The following is a 24,130-nucleotide window of genomic DNA, read 5'->3' on the forward strand; positions in this document are numbered from 1 at the left end:
ACAGTACATGTTTCACACTAGGCATTTCTGGAACCTTACCTTCATTGCATTCATGTCCTTCGACCAGAGTTGCTTCTCATCTCAACCTTAACCGCTGCAAACAAGTGGCTCTGCTCTGCCATGCGATCTGTGATTTTCTTTCACTTGTCCCGATGTCATCCACCCTTCCAGAAACTCAGACAAATGAGGCAGTTTTGTCTCCCCTTTTTGCTTTCAATTCTCTCTCTTCCTATCTCACTCACTCTGCTCTTCCACCTTTCCTGTGTTTTGCTGTCCCTGTATTAACCCCTGGTTGCTGACTCCCACTCCATCCCATGGGTGCACATGGGGTCAGTCTGCTCATTCACAGACCATGCTGTCTCTAGTACCTGCGGTCTAGACAGATACAGAGATACCCCCCCCCACACCCCCTGCCTCAGTTGGTGTCCAGCTGGCGAGGTACTGGCCTTCATCTCTTCCCCCTTCCAAAGCCTCCAGCCAAATATGTACAGTACTGTAGCTGATATTCCTTCTTCTTTGGGGGTTTTGCTTGGAAAATGTTCTCATCCATCTAGCAAATCTCAGCACGTTGTCTTCCTACTTCCTGCACTAAGCTACTCTTCTGGGTCACTTCTGCTGCCCACCACAGAGTTCCAGTCTCAAGCAAGTCCTGCTAGCACCGCTAGCTGCAAATGAAGCCACCTGGGTGCTGACTCATTCTGTCACCTGATCGTAAGTGCTTCTCATTCACTTCATTCACCGTCAGTCTTCCTCCAAAACACTGCATATCCGAATCTAGTCAAACAATCTCAATCCTGCATCTCATTCACTGCACATCCTAATTTTCTTGATCAAACAAGCTTTGGCCAGCATCTCATTCACTGCATGTCCGAATTGTCTTGATCAAACAGGCACAAGCATATCACATCACATTCACTGCATATCTGTATCTACTTGTTCAAACAAGCTCAAGTGTGCATCATACGCACTTGTCACTCATTTCATGCTAAAGGCACGTCCTGCTCATTCCCTGCAAGCCTGCAGCCGAACTGACTTGTCTCAGCTCAGTGTTCAAAATCTGTGTGGGTGTTTCTTGGGATCCTTAGGGGGATGTGACAGCACTTTTCTACAGACATCGCTGTCATTTCCTAAGCCAGGCTAGTTAAAGACAAAGTATTAAATACGTTATCCTTTTATATTCATCAGCTCATTTCGTCATTAGAATTAGACCGAACTACAGAAATGTTTTTTGAAGAGAAGCTCAGGAGGAGGTTAAATTCTAATCTCACATTTCCGTTTCTCCACATACTGTACATAAGATCCCTGGCTGTACGCAGCACGACAATCTAGATTTAGCACCTCTCCCTCCAGCCCAACATCAATGTTGCAGCATTTTCTCCCTGGCTCATCCTTCATGAGTGAGGAGGACGTGACAGCACTGATCTCTGACCAGCACTGTCACTTCCTCTGCCAACATATCAAGTATGCTATCCCCTTATATTCATCAGCTTCTTTCATCAGTAGAATCTGACCGCACTTCTGAAAATGTCTCTGAACAAGAATAAGTGAAAACTAGTTGGTTTTCCAATGGTCGTTCAGTCCTGGAGTCATCTGCAATTTCTTGCCTCCTGCAGTATGCAAAAATGTCATGATGTTACTGTAGAATAATGTAGAATAATAAAGGAAATTCATTTTCTTCACTGGTCATCACAATGATTTGATGACCGTATGCTGCTCTTATGATGAAAATGTTCACCAAATAATGGCCCTGAAAGAGCTGTATAATATTAGATAGAACGACAACGGGCAAGAATTACCATATACAGGTTTGAGCAAATGCATATAAAAGCGCATTTCAGACTAATCTCTGACTTGCAAAGCTTTGCGAACACTCCTTCAGTTTCACCAAGAACATATATTTAAACAAATTGAATAAGTGGTTAATATTGTTTCAACTGAAGATCGCAATGACTTTAATTCACAGTACTTCTTAGGTTTGCTAGTTGCAAATTCCAGGTTATGTTTTTTATTAGTATTGCTAATAACGAATAAGCCCCTGCGCACAACAGGGACGTTGCCGCCAGGGTTGAAGAAGATGTTCTTGAGCTCAGCCGGCAAGACCCCTGTTGAGCGACGCCGGAGACCCGGGTTCGAGCCCATGCGGCGAGGGACGAACTGGAGAACCCAAATCCGTTACAGTATTTCTAACCACTGCAACTTTTAAAAGAAAAAGAATGTGTTTTGTCTAGCTACTGTACCTTCCATCAGCATAAAGCTCATAGAATTTCTGAATTATATTTACTGTTTAAATAGTATTGTTTATATATATATATTTATAGGAATCGTAAGTCGAATTTACAATGCTATCCAAAAAAGTATTTTTTTTTTTACCAGACAAAAGGTTTTGCAAATTTAAAACACATATAGCAGTTCCATGACAGGGATGTATTTATGTTGATAGTTGATAGTAATAATTTGGTAATTGCTCGTAAATAACGGATCTAGTATCACGCTAAAAGTCTCTAAAAAATGCTCTTGAAACGGAAATGAACATTGCCCCCTCCCCTCCACCCCCCAGTGGAATATTGTCAAATCCCACGCAGCTGGCATGTTTATTTTCAGCTCCAGCTCTCAGATCCTGTGGAAATAATTGCGGTGATGTAGATTATGGCTGGGAAAAAACATGCTCTGGGAACAGTTTCGTTTAAGGCGCACTGCCTAAAGGTTCTGGACGAATATCTTGCACTATGTGAACCCTGCGAAAGCAGACGGGGTGAACACAATTTATTTCATTCTGCGATGCCTTTTTGTTTTTCCAGCGAAGATGTTCATCTAACATTTTAACCAGTTGACGACAGGTCAGAGCTGATCGTCTTGCCGTGACGTCGGTACGCACACATGCAATGTGGCTTTTATGCTTTTTGACATCACTGCGAGGAGGTCACGCTTGTGAAGGAACCCAGGTGATATCTTGCACAGGTTGCTAATGTGGCCGTGCATATTGCAGCTGCGATGCACATTGCCGAGCGCACTTGTGTGTTTCCCACACCTGCGCTCTCCGTTTTGAACCTCGGTTTTCTCGCAGGCGGGGGAGCTGCCCATCTAGATGCGGACAGAGGAAGGGGCTGGTTACTATACTAAAAGGATAGTTAAGAAGGCAATTATTCACATCCTGCAGCCGTTTCAGCCTGCCACTGCTGTGGTATCATAGCAACAGCGGGGATTCAGGGTAATATCGGCAATATCACCATCACCCCTGTCTGCCAGCTGAAAACTCACCATTACAAACTGCACAGACCTCTGGCTGCAACTCCGAGGAAACCGCGTTGAGCCCACAGACATCCACGGAAGACTCGGGAATCCGGACAATGCGCGTCCACCAATGGAAACTACAACTTGTGGCACCGGCTATTCACTAGAGGTTGGATGACTTCTGCAATTTAGTCAAGCTTTACGCTTTGGCCACGTTTTTTTTTTTTATGGCTTGGATTATGGGGGGTCAGACACAGCGCAGAGTTTCCTTTACACGTCTGAGGTGTCCACACTGGAAGGCAGAAACTTTTTGCTGACTGCGAAAGCCCCGGGAATATCTGTTTCCCCCCCTCTCTCCCTGCCGTCGTTACATTTCGTGCGTCTTCCCTGGTAAGTTTGGTCGTTTACTGTCCATGTAAATGCTGCCATTTTAAAGATTATTGGAGACTGGCGGACCTCGGGGTCCTCGGCTTTAGGATCAGTTTCGACGACTGGCAGCTGATGAAGCCTAAGAAAACAAATTACCGCTATATATCCCTTTATTTTTGTATTACATTCTTCAACAAAACGGGGGCTGTTTTGAAAGAGTAAATGGATTGGCAACACCTATCTACAAAGTCAGTTGAACACATGACGGTATGCGATTCGCGCAACTGAGTAGCTTATTTCTTTAATTAGTGCTTTAAGAAGAAAGGTCGGTGATAGGTGTGTACCAAGGGCTTTGTATAAATGCTTGGTCCAGGTGTGTAGCTTAGGCGTATGATTAAGATGAAACGTTTTTCATTAAGGTACGACGAATTCATAAAAAAATATACTTTGATAGAAACAGAGATGTAGTGGGATCAATATGTTTAAATCTTATAACCCCCCCCCCCTCCCCCCTTTGCACACACCTTGTAATATTTTAATTACTCCTACTTTTTTACACCCCGCTACTTATTCTGTTTATTCTGTGCTTTTTTGGGGGTGAATGGTGTTCGTGAGAAACGGGTGAGAAGTAGGGGTTTAAGTGTCACCTACTGTAAATGAATTCAGAGCATTTTGTGTTGTGAGGGGAAAAAACATACAGTACATATCTTAAATCACTGCACGGTATAAAAAACCGCCAAGAGTAGGGGACATTTAATCTTCATTATCAATTTAGGGTCCGGCGGCATCCTTTTTGCCTGTATTAACTGTATCATCCCTAGCGCCCAGTCATGTTTTTTTTAAGTAATCCCTATTTGGATATTTGTGCTCTTCACTGTTTAACCCTGTGCTATGAGGCTATATTCCTGTTCCACTTTGATCACCTCCAGGATTATTTAAGATCTGATTGTGGAGTTTGAAAACATCTCTGGAGCAGCGTTCGTTGTTTTTTCTCCCACAACGGTTAACCAGCAAACCTCCCGCGGTGTGTGCCGAGAGTTACTGTGTAGTTCAGCGCTGTACCGCAGGTTACAGAAGTGACTTGCAGTCGAAGAGGTAACAGGACGGAGACCTATTCCAGCTGGCGACTTGAGCAGAGATCACTCACGGTTTCCGAAGAAAATTCAGACAAGTATGAAGCCATTTTCACAGATGTCCATCCTTTATCATTGCTACATTTGTCTATGGGCTAAGACAATTTAGTAATAATTGTGTAAGAGTTGCCTCAATACAGATAAAATTATACTGAAATGTACGTTGCTTTGCAGGAATATTCTATGAATTGTGCCTTCTCTGTGGTTACTTATCGATACAGGCAATTATTTGCATACCGCAGAAAACCGAAAGAAGTATGTATTCTATTACGCTGGGAATTTGTCAGTGGATTTTTTGCTTTAACATATACTGTTGCCCGTAAACGTTAAATATGTTTCAGAATGTCGTGAACAGGAGTTTATAACATACAGAGCTAAGCGTTAGTTGCTCCTGAATAGAAGCTTTTCCCAATGTCTTTGATGTACTGTAAAATGCCGTTTTTCTCTTAAAGAGCAATTGCCGTTTAGTTTAGCACTGTAATTAAATATCCGTTATGAATGAGCACTCTAGTTTGGAAGAAAGGAAATATATTTATTCAAAGGTTGATTTTCAGAATTTCATGTTACAGCGGCTCGAAGAGTGTGGAAATTGCTGCGGTGTTTCAGGAGCAAACCAACCAGGGCTAGAGCTTTTTTTCTATCCTTTCGTCAAGAGATTTGACAGAAAGACCCCCCCGAAATTGAACAGGCCATTCCTCTAGAGACTGAGTCCCTAACGAGATGTGTGCAATTAGGAATTAGGTATCTCCAGGGCACTGACTGGATGTTCCAGGGTTGACTCCACAAAGGGAGTTTGTGCAGTCAAGCAGTACAAAACCACCGTTCAGGTGCATCCTGAATTATCCATTTTCTAATTTCTGATCTTATCCACTCTGTTAGCGTGTTCCTGACCTGCTGATTAGCCCTGTCCGTGAATTGTTACCGCTGTGTGTGGTTCTAGAATTAACGCAGTCTGCCACGCTGGAGTATGTGTTTATTGTGACGTGTCGAATGTTCTGCATCCGCAATTTTAAATATAGCCTTGCATTTAATTATTAGTCAATTGTATCCGTTTGGATATATTCAAATTGAATGGTAGTCCTTCGAAAATAAATTAACACTGAAAACGACGTTTTTTTAATTCTCCTTCCTCTGCTTCCTGTTCTGCAACATTTCTACCTTACAAATGCCAGGCGAATAATGAAATAAGGAGGCTGACATCTACTTCTCAATTGTCTTTAACAGGAGACTGCACATTCTGAGGGTTTGATGAACCTCCCCCGTACCCTTAGAACATAAATCTGGAGATCATCAAAATATATGCCCTGCCCTTCACCCTTCATAGAAAACAGCTGTCGAATGTTCTTGAGCGGAGTCACGCTGCTCAGTGAAGTGATGTGAGCCACAGCCAGGTTTATTCTGCAACCTAAAAAGATCTGGTTGTCCATCCTGTGGAATCTTACTTGTAACTGACAGGTGCTGTTTGGTTGAAGATGAAAACCGGATTCATTTTCCTCTTGGCTCTTGCAAAACCTAAATATTAGAAACAGAGCTACAGTATGTACTTGACACATTATTTGGTCATACAGCCCATGACATTTGACCCCTTCCGCTGAGGGGAGATACTGTTCTTTTTTGGTCAGTTGTAATAGCAATGCAGTGCATTTAGTATTAAAATATCAGTATGTTTGTACAGTATTTTCTACAGAAGACTGGAGTGTTGTCCACCAAGACTTCAGCACTGTGGATAGAGAGAAGCTGCTAGGAGGCCCATTCTGACGAATGCTACCATTTGTCAGCCAATCTGTAACTCAGGACTAGTACAGGTCAAGAGCTTCAACACAAGATATTTTCTGCAGCAGTGATTATACAAATGGTCTTTCAAAGTTTTCTCCATGATAAACTCACAATGCTTTTCCATCACGGTGTACAGAAGCAACTAGTTCAGACCCCGGTCATCTAAAAGGCAACAGTGTGTAGTCATACTGTAAGTAAAACAAGTCATGATTCCCTGTGATTTACTGCCTGAATACCAATGTTATTGTCCAGCCAGAAGCCCAGTGAATGAAATAGAGAGAATCAATTGTAGTTGCCCACACATTTATTTTCCATTGTCATCTTTTCAGCATATACTGTACCACAAAGGATAGTGAGTAGACTACAATTACTGCTACTGCTTTGAATTATTGGTGTTATTGTTACAGTGTTCTTAGTTGCAGGGCTAGATTAATTAAGAATTAGACTGGGCTAGTGCTGTCCACTGTGGAAAATGGTACTTAGTGATATCATTGCTTTCACTGGTACTGCATTTGTAGTTTGATCACACTTCGAATGACTTGGTTTTTGACAGAAACATAAGACAGTGACCTCATTTTGCAGCCATTCTGGGACAAGTGTTGTGTTTTGTCATGTTAGTACCTTCACCACCATAAATCTAATCTTTTAAGATCAGTATCTTCCCACTCACCTCATTCTTCATACAGCCTTGGTCTTGCTACTCCATTTAATTACAGAACATCTGAGAAGCCTGCGAGTCAGTCCTTGATGCTAATGCCCTGGATCTTTTTATCATCAGTAGTGGTGCAAAATGTAAATGCTGAATCATGCTCCTGAGAGAATAATTTGTGTAATATTGGCAATGATTCTGTTTGCTACAGGCAGGACTTAATGATTTGTCCTGCAATGCCATTTAAAATTTGTTTATAACAAGGCAAAAAGAGCAATTTTGAAATAGGTATTCTAATTCATTTTGCACTTAATATTCTATGAGTCTGCAATAAAATCTTTCACTTTATATTTGTACTTTATTATGCACATATTTTGCTTCTTATAATAGCATTGTAGTGAAGGCATGGTTTATTAATGGGATTACTGTGAACATTGTTTAATACCAAACAGGTATGAAATGAGTGTGGTCCTAAATCTTGTATTTGATTTTGTGTGAGGGTGAGGTGAGGTTGGGGATGAACACAGTGAAGTGCAATATGGAAATCTGATTTTGCTCGTCATTAAAACGCAGGGAGGGAAGGATTCACTCAGGCCGAGCATAGTGAAGTGCAGATAAAGCAGTACATGAAGACTGAGCACAGCGCCAAGGGTAACATTCTTATCATTCAGGGAGATAAGATTATGTTTTGTGCTGATCAGCGCACCATAAAACTCTTTGACTGTTTTTGACATTATGGTCCCTGCCCATCATTTGTAGTTAAATAACTTAACAAACCCCAGATTTTCATGAGCCTTGCTGTTCACGTGTAGTTTTGAAAATACAACTTGCAGTCCCTTAAATCTTTGCGAGACAAATGAAGAATAACATCTTAAACGTACTGTAAGATCATCATGTGTTTTGTAATCCCTGGTGAATTAACAAAAAATGTTATGATTATTTTTATCATTTTATCATGAGCACCATCTTGTGAAGAACCTTTAGTGTCCCTGAGCTGCTGTATATCATTTGCTTCATTGGGTCAATGTTATTTTCCTCGTCGGGTTAATACTGACCCAACACGGGGGCGCTATAGCATGTGAGTTATTTTTATTGATGTGGGCATTCAGTGATCTTTAGCTTTAAATGACCAACACAAATACACATACATTCTAGGAAACGGGCATGGTTTAAGTAGTTGAGATCATAAAGTATTTATCAGCTGCAGGAATATACAGTACATGTGAAAGCAAATTTTCATTCTTTTAAGATTTCATGCAAATGTAAGAGAAGAGGAGACTTGTATTCCAAAGCTTGTATTACAACATGAACTATTAGCCTAAAAAACAATACAGCTGAGGGCTACAGGATAACTTGCTTGGCATCTTTTACAGAAATGCTACATGCTGCTATTTGTCCTTGCCATGTGCATTTATAATAGGAGAAAACGTGTCGTCTCAAATTAAGAAAAGTGGTGGCAGAATCACACCGGTCCTGCAGCAGGGAGCTGCTGACCTTTTCAGTACCTGCGATGGCTTCAGAATACAAATGTGTTTTTCTCTTACTTCTGACTAGTCACAGAGAAGTGGGCAAGATTATTTTTTAATGCGCTACAGATTGATGCTCTGTCGATTAGCCTGCAATAACATTCTAAACGCATTTTTTTGTGTATGGTTATGAGTAGATGAAAGTGAGCAATGGTAAAAAGCCTTTTATTAGTTTGTGCTGCACCAACCTAGGACCTTTTGCAATATTCTGTTTCCTAAGGTGACTTTGATGAATGTTCAAAGGGCATGAAGTACCAAGCATGCTAATGGCCTTTAGCCTCATTTGTTTATAAGGTAGTATAAAAGTCAAATAAAGACTCTTCAAACAGTTTGTTGGAATATGTTTAATTCTGCTTTGTATCACGCTCGTGATCTTCATGAGAACTCAGACCTGCACGTTCTGTGCTTTCATGTCTGTTACAGCAGTGGGTTCTCAGGCTCTTATCCCTGGGCTGTATGCTGACCTTAGGCTAGCCTACTCTTAATCCAAATCCAGAGCAGTCTCTTTGCTTTCATCCCATCAAACCCCTGGATGCTCTGAGTAGTTAGTTTCCAGCGGTCAAAGCAGCTCTTGACAAAATACCCATTTGTTAACCTATTCCCAGTGGGTTTCTTTTGTTGTTGTTTTTAATGGGAAGGGTCCTGTTAAAGTTTTCGTGGGTTTGTTAAAAGGGCGCGTTCCTGTAAACTTTACGGAGAACCTTTGTCAGGATCAGAATAAAGAGAACTTGGCCTGGATTTTTCCTCCGATTTTGGGCTAGCGGGGCTCCTGGCATGTCCTTCATCACAATTTCATGCACAGCAGACTACTCTGTGTTACTCATCTGCAGTCTCTGTATCGGCTGCAGCCAAGTTCGAATAAAGGTGGCAGTAAAACCACTGTGAATATTTACGGATCCAAACATTCAGCCAAGACCGTGGGATGGCTGGAAATGAGGTCTTTCCTTTCGGACTGCAATCGTAATCACGTGCAGAGTTACAGTAATTGGTGATCGTTGGAAAAGCCACACATTCCCTGATGTCTCCATTTATTGTTGCATGCGAGATATTTTTACAAGTAAAGGTTTATTCCATGCTGAAAAGAGAAGAAAGAAAACACAGCATTTCAGCTGTGGAGTCTTCTTCGGGTGTAAGAAAGATGGGACAGTCAGCAAAGATAATATAGCCTGGGAAAACAAAAGCCAGGAGAGAGGGACAGCCAAAACATTGTTCCACAGCCGAAACGTTGTGTTTTCTTTCTTCTCTTTTCTGGATGGAATAGACTTATTAACTTGTTCCTTTGCAGCCTACGCATGCTGACGCAGCTGCCCACCTGAGCTACCTCGAATATTTTTACATGCAACTTATCATAGTTTGCAATTTATGAAATATGGATAATTTGAAGTGAGATGTTATAATCAGAAAGACTAGATTAATTTTTTAGCCGACTGACACATAACGCAAATGGCCCCACACCATAGTGGGTTTTTTTTTTCAAATTTGAAAATACTGACTTTCATACCTACCAAAGTATTATTGTATTTTTTTACCTGTACTTGTGTTCTTACAGCTGGACATACTGCAGCCTCTTTTTTTTTGCTTGAAACAGCTACGGCACTATCTACAAAGGACATTGTGAATTCTAAATTACACACTCCTCATATTGAAAGGTGAATGGCTCCCATTTCTGTTCAGAATTTTTCTTAATAAAGGAATGGATATCTGGCATGATACAGCCAAGTAAATGAACATACAGTAAATAATCTCTCACTATGGTGAATCCATTTCAATGGATTGTTCACCTGCTTTGACCTCAGTATGCTTTAAGGAAACTGGAAAGAATTACAGCCATGTTGCCATCTTGAAATGTTTTTTTCTTTCAGTATATAATTGCTGTTTTAGCCGAGTATAATTGTTCAATTCTTGTGATCTCTGTGTTTTGTCAGAGCTGCTTTAGAAATGTGTGATTTGTAAACTCAGGCCCATTAACATACATCAGCACTTGTCTTTTATTGACTCTGTACAATATTTAATTGATTTTGCTCAGTGGTAGGTTATTTAATTGTAAATGGAATTAATACACCTCACTGTAATACAATTCAGTCTGTAAAGACACTATACCATATTTATGTGATCTACAAACTGCTTACTGAAATGCATTTTCATTATTAAAAAATGTACAATTTGGGTTTGTTTCTCAAACTAATTAAAATGCAAATTAATTAGGAAAAATATCTGTTGGAACTGCTGTTTGTAGGCTTTACACATGAACACATTATGTTTTTTATCATCGGTAAAAGGTTGCTTTTGTAATTAATGCCAATGTTTTTGTCACAGTATATGTGCGAACAAACAAAAAGCAGCAAAGGCTGATAAATAATTCTCTTCAGGCATTCTCTACCATATATTCAAATTTAATTGTACTGAGAGAATGTCTTACAGACTAGGAAATAATTCAGCCTCTGTTGATGCAGCATGGGCTGTTAATTCTGATCACAACATTCCTTCAAGTCTAGCCTTGCTGTGCCATTAAACTCCTGATTAGTCTTTTTAATCTTTTATTTTATTTATCAGTTTTGTTGGTCAATTTACATACTGTAGATGACTTGAAGATCTATTTATGCAGTAGGACATTTAGAACGGTACAACAGTTACAATAGTAGTGTCCTGTCTGGGGTCTGAACTCACAATCCTGTGTGATAATCATGTTAAAAGTGCTTACTAAGCTCTTTGTACTGTAGCTATTGTTAACTTAAACTTAGATTAAGCATAAATGGCTTTAGTAGCATGATGGTGTATCATAATTAAGATTAATTAAGAATATTTTTTATCTTAATTTAAAAGAGGTGGTCAAGTATTCTGTCACCTTTTAAAACATACAAACACCTTCTTATATTTTTTGGGCTGTATCAAAGCAGTCATGCCACCTGTTATAACAGATATTCAGTGATAAACTTCAGCTGTGTTATAAGAATGATTGTTACATTTCAGTTTTAAATGGAAATTCCTAACATTGTTTTACCTTATGTGATTTTTATGGTGTTGCTTTTGTCTATTGTTAATAAGAAAATAAGAAATTAATTAGAGAAAATGCAAGCCTGAGTGTTACGACAGTAGCTCTGAGGATATCATTCAGTCATTTTTGAAAGCATCACTGGCATCAGCAAATTGGTACCTACAGGTCTCTGTCTAAAGATGTAGTCCTTCTAATCTCAGTACTAAATGGACTTCTTCATAGTGTTCATGTGTGCCATCAGCTGCTTGTGTCAATGTTGAGCATTGAGTTTGATCATAATCCTCCTCTGTTCTAGACTAAAGTGATTTACAGTGCTGTGCAAAAGTATTCAGACCCTTGCTAAACTCTTCTGAACTCTACCGCTCTTTAAAAGTCACTGTTGGCCTCATGGTGGCGCCTCTAAACGCTTCCTCCTTGTCTGGCTGGTAAGTTAAGATGGGCAGCCTGATCTACGCTGTGTCAGGGTGCCTGCTGCTTCTTATTCAACTTCACCAGGCTCAAAGACACATTAGCCGTCCTTACGTTGGTTTTTATACCCTTCCCCTTCATACTACAGTACTTTATCCCTCAGTTGTTATGAAAGCTCCTTGGTCCTCATAGTTGAATCTTTGCTTGCAGTTCACTACCTGACTGAGGGACCTCATAAACATACTGTAGGTGTATTTATTCTGAAATCATGTGAACCACTGTTATTGTACACATTGCAGACAGAGGCCACTTATCTATTTGTGTGGCTTGTTAAGGTCATTTTGTGTACCAAAATTTAGGTTAGTCACAGTAAAGGTACTGAATACTTACGCAAGCATGACTTTTTATTTTTGTTTTTTTTCATTATCTATTTACTTCTTTGTTTTGTTTTTTGCTTTGAATGTGTGGAGTAGGTTATGTACAGTATACAACACATTTTAACTGCTACTTCAAAGTGTCATATCTGCAATCATTAAAAGCAATAAAATGTGAAAACTGTGCAGAGGTAGGAATACTTTCACAAGGCACTCTGTGTATGGTAATCCTTTCACATTTCAAATTGATCTGGCTGCTTTTCCTTAAACTCTTTCTCTAGGCAAAAGTGTTCTTCTTATACTGTAACTTAATGACACACCATTCTAAATGACCTCTGCAGCATTAGTATAAGCTTAATTAACCTTACTTCCTGTGATTTAAATTCGAAACACCATCATCCCTGTGAGTCTTAGTGAACTGAATTAAACAACCATTCTTAAAGGACTAACTGATGTTATCTTAGTTTTTCTGTCATTTCACCTCACTTTTTGTTCCATACCTTATTAAGTGTTTTCTGTGCAGTTACGATACAATAATACTTTCTTTTCTGATTTCTCAGTAGTTTATTTTGCAACCAAGCAACTATGTTTTACACATACAGAGACTTACAAAAGCATGCAAACAGAACAAATAACGTTACATTACGTTAAAATGAAATATATTACATAAAAGACATCACCCCTTGCATCGTCATTGCAACACCACTGTTATGTCTGCACTGAGGGACTCTAAATGTGAAAGCATCACTTGGTATTCCTCATGCAGAACATGCAAGGCATCAGAGGGGGTAGGATCACACAGTCTCCACACACTCTTATAATGCCAACAGTTTGAAAGTTCTGCTCAAGTGACTGCCCCACTAACCTAGAACACATCCTTAAGAGTCTGGACATCTTAGCCTTTTCTCTGTAACTTCTTTTTACTGCAACATTATTTCTGTGCAGGCTTCTCATTGAAAAGCCCAAAGGGAAGTTTGTCAGACAGGTGCCATTCAAAAATGTTAACGTCCTCTTCTTTCCTTCTGGCTGTTAACTTTCATTGACACAATTATCACCAAAAGTGTGTGTATATCATTGGAACATGCAGTATGTCCACAATAACAAAAATGTCAAGAAATTATAATTCGATTGGGATACAATCTCTTGCAATCCTCTACCAATGCTGCCCCCTTTATTGAATTGCAAGTGATGTGTAAATATTTGTTTAAAGTCAGTATTTTTAATCAAAACATGAATGAATACTTTTGCAAGGCACTATATGTAAACCTTTAATGTAAACTGGGGGAAATGTTATTATACAACAAGGAAACAATAGCACTTGTGTTATGTAAGACAGATATACCTATAAAATCAGATATTTACATACTCTTATAAGGACTTTGTGTTGTTGAATTCATTTAAAATGATGCTAAAGCACAACTGTTATGAAGAGGATATTGCAGAAACCTGGAATATAACTGAGCTCTTCTGTCCCCCTGCTTTATTCCTAGGATGAGTGACTGTTCGGCCATCAAACCTTGATCATGATAGCAACTGGAGGTCTGCTTCGGATTTCAGCCAGAAGACAGGATTCTCTCCGATCCAAAAATCGAGCGCAGAACAAGCGGAAGAGGAAACCAAAGAAGAAAAGAAAGAATGATGTTGTTGTGGTCAAGGGCAAATTGAAGCTGTGTTCTGTCTCTGGGTTGGTTGCTGCCATTGGAATATTAGTGTTGCTTGTAGGAATAGCCATGGCTATGATGGGATACTGGCCCAGGAACAGTCCAGTTTATCAAGATGTTCGACAGTCTAAAAACTCACCAAATAACAGAAAGACAGTATTGGAGTCAAATAATCAGACAAGCAATAGACATGTTTACCAAACGGACAGAGATTTGCTGAAAAACAATCATTCTAACAGCACCTCTGTGGACGCTTCTTCATCTTTAGGCTTTTTTGCTGAATTTCTGGAGAGGTATTTGTATTCGGACAAGTTGAAGGTCTTTGGCCCGCTGATCATGGGCATTGGCATTTTCCTTTTCATTTGTGCCAATGCTGTCCTTCATGAGAACAGAGACAAAAAGACTAAAATTATCAACCTGAGGGACATCTACTCAACAGTCATAGATATTCACAGTTTACGGACTAAGGACTGCACACCACTTAATGGCTTTGTCAACTATGTGCAGTCAAGGAGTGTGGACGTGAAGTCTGGTGGATCTTATAGCACTGCCATGCTAGCCAAGAGCTCATGGCCTTCTACAGTTTCTGCGGCAGTCAAGCAGCAAGATCAGGGTGAAAGCATTCAAGCAGTGAGGCGGCACTCCGTAGCCAGACAACAGACTGTTTCTAGAGAGGGGCAGAGCTTTACAGACACGGTCTACAGTATATACAGGGAACAAACCAGGACAACTGAAAGGGCACCCGTGGCAAAAAAGTGGGAGACAAGATCGATCGTTACTTCTTCCATCAATGCTTTTACCCTCCCAGTGATCAAGCTTAACAACTGTGTGTTAGAGGAAAACAGCGCTAAGCAACCAGAGAGCACAGACTCAAAAGACCTGAAAAGCAAAGCAGTCGTTTGTGACTTGGAAGAGACTGATGGGAGCAGTGCCAACAGTGGTAACACTGAAACCAAAGTGGAGACCTCAAAGACCAACGTGTTTTCACCGGAAGAATCGGCAGCCATTCACAAGAGCACAAGTAGCTTGCAAGGGGCTCAGCGGACCTCTCCACAAGGCTCACAGGTCCAGTTGCTCCCTCCGTCTCCCAGCCGGAGGGGAATGGGGTCCCACCTTTCCCTCAGCGCCCTTTCCGATTACTCGAAGTCTGTAGACCTCGGTGATTGTCCATCAAGAGCTGGTGACCAGAAGGGGGAAAGATGTAGGCGCCTTAGCTGCCCCCGTCTGGAGCGGTCGAACAGCAAGGGTTACATAAAACTTGGAGAAGCTGGAGGAGAGTCTTTTGAATCTTCTGATCCTGTTGCCTCCAGCAGTGGAGTCTCTAAGGAAGCAGACAAACAGGAGGGCAGCGTTACAGATCCAGATCTACAAGAGAGTGCTGATGAACCCCCAAAAGGGATAACAAGGCAATATACAAACAAGGAGAAACTTCTAATGATTGCCAAGTCAGGCGCTTCCCTGAGCTTGGACAATGAAGATCTTGAAAGCACTGGTGTTTGAGAAGATTCATGACGACTATTAGCACCGTCTTTTTTTTAAAAAAAACAACAATCTTATACTCCTATTGGTGGTGAATTAATACTCCTGTTGGCGGTTAAGTCATAACCCAAAGAATCTCAGAATGTTGCATTTATTTACATTTACAATTTACTGTAGAAAACTCAAAGCAAAAAAAAATGAAAAAAGACAAAAACATTATGGTTATGTTGAGTTGTGACTGTATGTCTCAAAAATAATGAGTATATATTAACAGTAACAACTACAAAATTAAAATCTAGTTTATAAAGTAAGGCAATCCAGTTAGGGATTGCAGTCTCTAAAATAATTTCCAAACTTTCTTTTCAGTGTTACAACAGGCAGTTTTTCCTTCTGTCTGAGCAACACTGGTCTCAAGTAAGCAATATTATTCGTAACACATTCTAACTGCCTGTGAAAAATATGTATTTTTGTCAACACAAGTATAACAGTTATTTCATACTTCAAATTGTATACGTACTTGTCAGTTTCATTTTATTTAAACATGCCTGAATTGCTTGTCTAGAAATGTATCTATATAATGAGACACTGTTACGAAATTGTAATTTTTGGAAATTTAAGGTTTGTAGTGCTATATTGAATTACCAGTCTTGAAAAGTCTGTGTTCTGTACTAGTCCCCTTAGAAGCAAAAGATCAGGGACGTTCTGCACTCCGTATTGACATAATTAATATAACTACAGAATAATATATCATCGCTAACATCAAAATATACAAAGTATTGTTTCAGTCTGTTAAGTCACTATAGTACTGATACAATCATAAAACTAATGACCTGTTAATTCAGTATTAAAGCTTCCAACATTAATCTTCATTGGAATTTGAAAATTAATTTTAAGATTTTACCTTTTACACAAACAATAACAGCATTTTCAAAGCCTCTGACAAAAACTAAACAGATTTACGGCAGATTTCATCCAGCACAAATGTTTATTCATAATGTTCTGAGAATATGAATGTGATGAATTTTTGAACAGTTGTAAATGTGTGACTAAATACATCTGTTCTTTCATAGTACTTGCAAGAGACTATCACAGAAGCTGTCGATAATAGATTGGGAAACATGTACCAACATCACATTCTGAATTACAGTATATACAGTACATGGAAAAATCATGCAAATTAAAAAGCGTCCTAGAATTTACAGAAATAACATTCAAGGGGATTTGTTTGGCTCTGTCTGTACTATTGGATGTTGCATTCTTCTGAACTACAGTGGGATGTTTTTCCTGGGCATGTGATGCAATTGCTGTTGCACTATAAAATAAGAAGTAGCAAACATTCAGTAAAAGCAACATGCCTAGAGATATTTGGAAGGTTAAGTCACACCTTCACTTCTGAGAGGACCCCAATGCAGTGCAGCCTAAACTAAACCCAGCGATTTCCACACCATCTACAAACTGGTTGGTGAACTGTAGGCAGTCTGATACAAATTAAAATGACATCAGTGACACTGTGATTGTGATTTACTTGATATGTACAGTGGTTGCAAGGTCCCAATTTGATACTATATCAGTTGCTTTAAAACAAAAAGCTTTTTTTTTTGTTTCATTAAAGTTTTAAAGATTTAGGTCTGAGAGATTTGTAACTACAGTATCAGTGTGCATTTATCACTGACATCCTTCTACATGCATCCATCTGAACTGATGTGATCAAAAGCAATCTTGGACACCTATGTTAGCTCTTGCAGTAGATACCTTTCCTTGCACAAGCCATGCACCATCTATCCCTTGCTATAGTATAGGGCAGGGACTAAGGCTAAGTGTATTATCATGGGAACTCTCTCAGTCCTGCATGCTTTTTTTATTCCCAAGATTGTGCTGCAGAAAGAAGGTGACCTGGTGATGTCTTGGAGGATGTACACATGAAGCATTCTTCTCTTTTAGGCCATTGCAAGGCTTTGTTCTGGTTAGGTTCGATAATAATAAGATGTGATTATTATAAGGTATTGGTAAAGGTATTACTGTATATTACATATCATAAATTGGAGAACTAATAGCTTGTAAGCTAAATAAGCTTGGTAGCATCTAAATCAGAAAACAAAAATGCATATGAATTGTTGACCAGACCTTTTCCTTTTGTGTTGGAATATCTGATCCACTTTCACTGATGCTAAGCAAATGAATGAACAGCATGCCACTTAGAAATATAAGTAAATGTCTTTAAATCAAATTTTTAATTTAATAATTATAATGATTTACTGTAGTTTCCGACATGATGAAATCAGCACTGTATTCACTTGAGATTTTCTTTTGAGAACAAAGAAAATAAACACTTGTTCTGACTGTGGAAGGCATGCATGGAAGGCTGCCAGATGAGTCGAGAGGGATCCTGTGCAGAGTAGGGTGCTGTACCAAAAGCCAGTCCGAGATTTCAAATGAATGCCGTTCCGAAACACTATCCAAAGTCCAAAGCCAAGGTTCAGTAAATCCAAGAGTCCAAAAGCAAGTAAATGTGAGACCAAAACAGCAAGCCAGAAACATAATCCAGAAAACGATATCAAAGAGATCTCTTTGCCGAAAACTAGGAGAAACGAGACAAACGATGAATGCCCAGTACCAGGAGAGAGCTTCCAAAATACTGAGCCGAGAGTGAATGACTAGAGCGTCCTAAACTAGAGAAGAGCTGAGGGTGCGTTGATTAAACAAGACAAGTGAGTGGTCAGGAATTCCTGAAAGGACTATGCCTTCTTAAAGGGGCCGTACGAGAAACCAGAAGAAACAATTAGCTTCTGCAGTTATGATGGAAGGTTTATACAGTGATGTGAAAAAGTAAGTACACTTAAAGATTACTTAAGATTCTGTGGTTTAACATATTAAGAGATATCTGACCTTCACGTAGGCCTCACGGTAGATAGATATAACCTCATGTGATAAATAACACACACATTTTAATTTGTCATTATTTATTAAACAAAAAAATCAGCCGACATTCAGAAGCCTTGTGTGAAAAAGTAAGTGCACCCTTACTGCTTCTATATCAGCTAAGAAGGTAATTAGAATCAGGTGCTGCTAAACAAGTGCACATGAATAGTTGATCATCAGGAAGTGCTTCGACCTGAATCTAAAATCAGATACTTTGTCAGGTTGGTCTGGAGCATTCAGGCTTGTGGTAACACATCACGCCTGGGTCAAAAGATATCTGTGATGGTCTTGGAAAAAGAATCGTTGCTGCTCATCAGTCTGGAAAGGGTTATAAAACCATTTCAAAACAATATGAAGGCCATCATTCCACAGTGAGAAAGATCATTTACAAATGGACAAAGTTCAAGATGCTACCCAGGAGTGGGCATCCCAGCAAATTCACCCCAAGATCAGTCTATGAGGCTTCTAGAGACCGCAAAGAACCCCAAAGCTACATCCAGGGATCTACAGACCACTGGCAATGTGGTAAACATTAGAGATCATGATTCTACCACGAGGAAACAACTGAACAAGAACGGCTTTCCTGGAAGGGCAGCCAGGAGGAAACCCCTTCTCTCCAAAAAGAACATTGCTTAGGTTTGCAAAACAGCAGCTGCATGAACCATGGGACTTCTGGAACAATGTGCAGACCAAAGTGCAGGTGTTTAGCTGTAATGCAGAACACAATGTTTGCCAAAAACCAAACACTGCGTATCACCACAAGAGCCCTGTACCAGCCGTCAAACACGGAGGTGGAGGGGTGGCGATTTGAACTTGCTTTGCAGACGCAGGACCTGAGCACCGTCAGGTCATTGAGCTCACCATGGGTCCCTGTCTATACCAGCGCATTCTAGAGGAAAATGTGAGACCATTTGTCCAACAGCCATAGCTTAGCCAAAAGTGAATCATGCAACAGGACAAAACACAACATGCCACTAACTCTACGACTGAATGGCTGAAAAAGAAAAGAATCTGGATTTTGGAATGGCAGAGTCAACCCCATTGAGATGCCGTGGCAGGACCTAAAGAGCTCCTTGTGGAGCTGAAGGACTCCTGTAAGGAGCAGTGGGCCAGAATTCCTCCAGGCAATGTGAGATACTGATGTACTCTTACAGGAAACTTTCCCTTCACCCTGTTGCTGTTGGGTTCCACCACACATTACTGAATCACAGGGTGCACTTACTTTTTCACACAAGGCTAAAGAATGCTGGCTGATTTTTTGTTTAATAAATAATGACGAAGTAAAATATGTGTGCATTATCTGTCACACGAGGTTAGATTGATCTACTGTTGGGACTAGATGAAGGTCTGATATATCTTGATACAGTATGTAAATCCACTGAATCTTTTCACAACACTATAAAGCATAGAAGTGAAATGGAATACTGATTAAATATTAATTTAGAATGTAACATTAAAGAAAGAGCTATAAAAGTGAAATATTTAAATGTTTTCCAGCACTTTGTGTGCCTTCCCAAACAGTATGTGCTTGAAGCTCTCAGTGTGGTGCCAACAGGAAGAATGAATATCTCATCATCTTGAAATAGATCTCAAGCCACAAAACCTCTTTTAAATAAAATAAAACCTTTAACACCTCTAAAAAACACTGATGACTGCCTTTTTACTATTTTGTAACAGCTTGTGGTTCAATTGTAGCAAATCAGTTTCATTTATTTTTAAACTTAACATATTTCCAGATTTAAGGGAGCTAAAAACAGAAGTTTTCTCATGAAGTAAATTAGAACAGATGGAACATTTGCCGAGCATCAGAAGAATTACTCTATGCATGCACGTTTTTAGAAAGATATACAGTATACATCCAACTGTTCTCTCCACAGCTTTATCCAATACAGGGTTGTGCAGAGAAGCAGGAGACTACCCTGGCAAGCAACAGGCACAAGGTGGGATCCACACCCTGGACAGGACACCAATTCATTGTAGGGCATAGATAGACACAAATGCACATTCACACTCATAACAGAGCCAATGTTTTACAGATGCCAAACAACCTACCAACTTGTCTCTGCCCTGTAGGATGAACCCCCCAGGAACACAGGGAGAACATACTGTACATGCAGACAGCACCCCAAAAAATGTGGCTGTGAAGCAGCAATTCTAACCACTGCGCCACCTTGATGTCCATGAAATATGTAGATGTTGGATATTGATGAGATGTTTTAGTCGTTATTTTAATTTATTGATCCATCTTGACTACTGTGATACCCTAGAGTAATTTTGTGGTGTCAGCGAGAGTGTTGATTGGATATCAAGCCAAGAAAAACAGGAAACTATTCCTTTCATCCACAGGAGAACCATGTTTTGGTGCCATTAATGCTTTGGAGTAACACCCCAGGTGGACTCACTAGCAGTGGAGTTAAGTTCTCTCGAACAGTGAATTGGGGGTACTGTGTTGATCAACTCAAACAGGTCGGTGTTAGTGATGCATAAATCATCACACACCACTAGCCTGTGACTCACAGTAAAGCCACAGCTCATCAGCCCTGTCTCAGACAGATATTAATTGGCATTTTGCATGTCATGTCTGCTCAGTTAAAAAAAAAAAAATAACTTGCTTTCCGTGTTGTAGTTACACGTGATACACTTCTTATGATGCTCAGTATATACTGTACAAACTTTTATTTACTTTGTTGAAGTATAATTTAATGCTTAAGTTATTCTCTCTTATTGTCAGCATTAAGTCTATTAATTGTTTCAATGTGTAATATGTAACATAGGAAAACCATGTGTCACTTGTCATTAACGATTGTCATTGATCATTGAAGCTGATGAAGTGTAAATTTGCCTTTAAGGTGACAAATGTCATGTCAATTCCTACTTAAATTTAAATATAAGTTACATTCATGCGCTTAATGCATACAATTCATATCAAATTACAGAGGTACCTGGAGTCCGGATTGTAAATCTGCTTTGAAGTCCACATTTCATTTTATGATTTTTTTAGGTAAGCAAATGTATATACTGATAGAAAAAGAAACGCAACACCTCCTCCTCCACTCTCTGGCCCTCCCGTCTGGGTGGAACAGGCTGAAGAGTGACTCATCCGTGAAGAGGACCTGATGCCACTGCTGACGAGTCCATCGCAGCCTCTGTCTGGCCCAGGCCAGTTGGGTGTGACGTCTAGGAGGTGTGAGCAGAGGGCCTCTGACAGGTCGCCTTGCTCTAAGGCCAGCAGCATGGAGCCTTACTGTCCTGTCACTGATGCGGGTATTGTGTCTGCTGGCAGTTTCAGTAGCAGTATCGGTGGCAGATCTGATGTGTCGGTCCTGCTCTGGAGTGGTCACCCGAGGGTGACTGGATCTTGGACGGTCATCTGTCCTGCCGGTCTGCTGAAACCCTCTCTGCAGTTGGGACACAGTGGAGCAGCTTACTCCATAGTGTCTGGCAACGCTGGCACATGACAGGCCTGCCTGCAGCATGCCAATGGCCCTCTCCCTTGCTTCTGGTGCCATCCGAGGCATTATGGAATGCACAGAAAGCTGACTAAGTGTGGCCTTCTTCTCGCAGTGACCTAAGCTTTGAATTAAGGCCTTTTTAAAGGTGACCTGATCAGGCATAGTTCCACCTGGGCATCGTTGGGTAAAAGTGCACCTAACAAAGTTTCGTGTGAATGGCAAGTTGCAATGCCTCACTGCACAAGCTGTATTGCTAGTCAGAGGGTTTAAAACAAATCGACAACCTTTTGTTAAAGTACATAAGCTATAACTATAGTATTCTCATTCCAGAAAATGTTGTGTTTCTTTTTTCCATCAGTATATTTTTCTTTACACAATAAATCACTAAGCTTACAGATTATTAGGGAAAAAAAAGAATTTCCATATGCAAAAGCTGCTAATATGCCTTTTCTGCCACGCAATTTCTTTTTAATGGACGATATCCAGTGACATTTATAATGTGCAATGTCAGCACGCTGAGTAACTAGAGGCAAGGCTACTCCAGCATGAGGAATAATTTTTGGAGATTCTGTGATTTTAAAGAGTTGTTTCATCTACTCCTGGGAGCAGTAGCAAGCACAGTAAGGACAGTATGGAGAGAAGGCTTGGGGCCACACAGTTATACAAAAGGCCATTCCCACTGTACTATAGCTGTACCTCCTGTGATTGAAGAGTCTGGCTGGTTTCAGCTTTGGATGTTAAACTAGTTAGGTTTGGATCAGATTTAAAAGGGAAGAGAGATCAGTACAGGGGTGGAACTGCACATTAACTGGAGAACCACTGACAAGGTGGTCCAAGACAGGCTGGGTCTCCTTCTGGATTTTGCTACAGGCAAGAGCCTAATCAATGTCTCATTCATTCGAGTTTTCTATTTTGGGGCATATTTCTACATTTGTTTTCAGCTCTTAAAATGTCAAACGGGATTTGTACCAACTCTGTTCCCATTTCTGAGTTTCTGGACTGTCCACATTCTGCATCTGAACCACTGCAGAAGGAAAGTATGGATGTAAGGACAATAATGCTCATGATGGAAGGTTGTACTCATCAGCCGCTGATCACCTAGTAATAGCAAACGAGTTGAGGTGGATAAAGTTCTGAGTGCAGTACACTTGAAGCAGGGTATTTTTAACACTCGGGACTGAGAAGAAGAGCCAAGTTCAATAAAAATCTAAACAAGCAAACAGATCAATGAAGTCATCAATTAGCACTGGAGATGTGGAGCTCAGATGGAATAGAAACACTGCAGAGAGTGTTCTTCCAAGTCCAGGGCCAGGCATCACTGCATTAGAGGCATCTACAGTTTAGAATGCATTAGTGGCAAGCAGTCTCAAATGGCTTTCTGTTTGCCGGATGCATTAGTGAGAAACTCATACAGATATCATGCCCTGTGGTGTTACTGTCATCACAGGAAGCTAGCTAAATCAAGGAGACGGTGATGTGTGTAAGAGTAAAGATATGTCATTCAGGAAATGGAGGCCATATAAAAAAGGTGAGGAAGAAGAGGTATCTCTGACTCCAGTAAGGGCCAGCCTGAACCAAAACTAAAGCCTCTGGTATAAATCTGCAGATAAGAGAAAAAGCCTTTATGATGACCCATTTATGGTCATCATTATCTTTCCTTTGTCTATATTATAACAAGAGATAATACAGTATAACATCTTAAAGTAATATTTACAAATACAGTAGCGTTCCGATTATCTGACCTAAACGGGACCGATAGTACTGTATGTCGGATAATTGAAAATGTTGGATAATACGGAAACTGAGCAGACAAATCATAGATTAATGGAAGCGCCGTATAAGTACGAAATCTGGTTTATTAATCTACTATAATACTAAAATAAGTACAATACAGTTTCCTGTGTTGTAACTTTTGTTAGTTATTATTTTAAAAAATGGGTTATTGGAATCCGTTTCCCAGATGTGTTTCTCTTCCTTGGGGCAAGACCTCGCCAGCGTCTCAGTAACATGACATCGATAGCAGTTGCCTCCTCTTGTTGTTCAATGTGCCGCTTCGAAAATACAGGAGGAAAAATAATCATCACGAGCTTGAAATCAGCAAGTGAAGCGCCGTCAACGGCAGTATGTGACACACGGAGAGACAGAGCAGCATCGGATT

At 40.1% G+C, this 24,130-nt stretch overlaps 1 protein-coding gene across 1 annotated transcript; it reads left to right on the top strand.

The window, feature by feature from the left end:
- The first annotated feature begins 2,593 nt into the window (after positions 1-2,593).
- Positions 2,594-16,469, top strand: tmem200ca (transmembrane protein 200C, genome duplicate a). The gene is made up of 2 exons (XM_088919539.1): positions 2,594-3,621; positions 13,952-16,469. The coding sequence occupies exon 2, from the start codon at positions 13,985-13,987 to the stop codon at positions 15,620-15,622; it is 1,638 nt and encodes a 545-aa protein (XP_088775665.1). The 5' UTR covers positions 2,594-3,621; positions 13,952-13,984; the 3' UTR covers positions 15,623-16,469.
- The last annotated feature ends 7,661 nt before the right edge of the window (positions 16,470-24,130 follow it).

The sequence above is a fragment of the Atractosteus spatula genome, chromosome 6 (assembly GCF_055471065.1).
Source record: "Atractosteus spatula isolate fAtrSpa1 chromosome 6, fAtrSpa1.hap1, whole genome shotgun sequence".
Taxonomy (NCBI): domain Eukaryota; kingdom Metazoa; phylum Chordata; class Actinopteri; order Semionotiformes; family Lepisosteidae; genus Atractosteus; species Atractosteus spatula.

Bases quoted from the DNA above. Each gene is read 5' to 3' on its own strand.
- tmem200ca (XM_088919539.1), top strand. From the start codon at position 13,985: ATGATAGCAACTGGAGGTCTGCTTCGGATTTCAGCCAGAAGACAGGAT.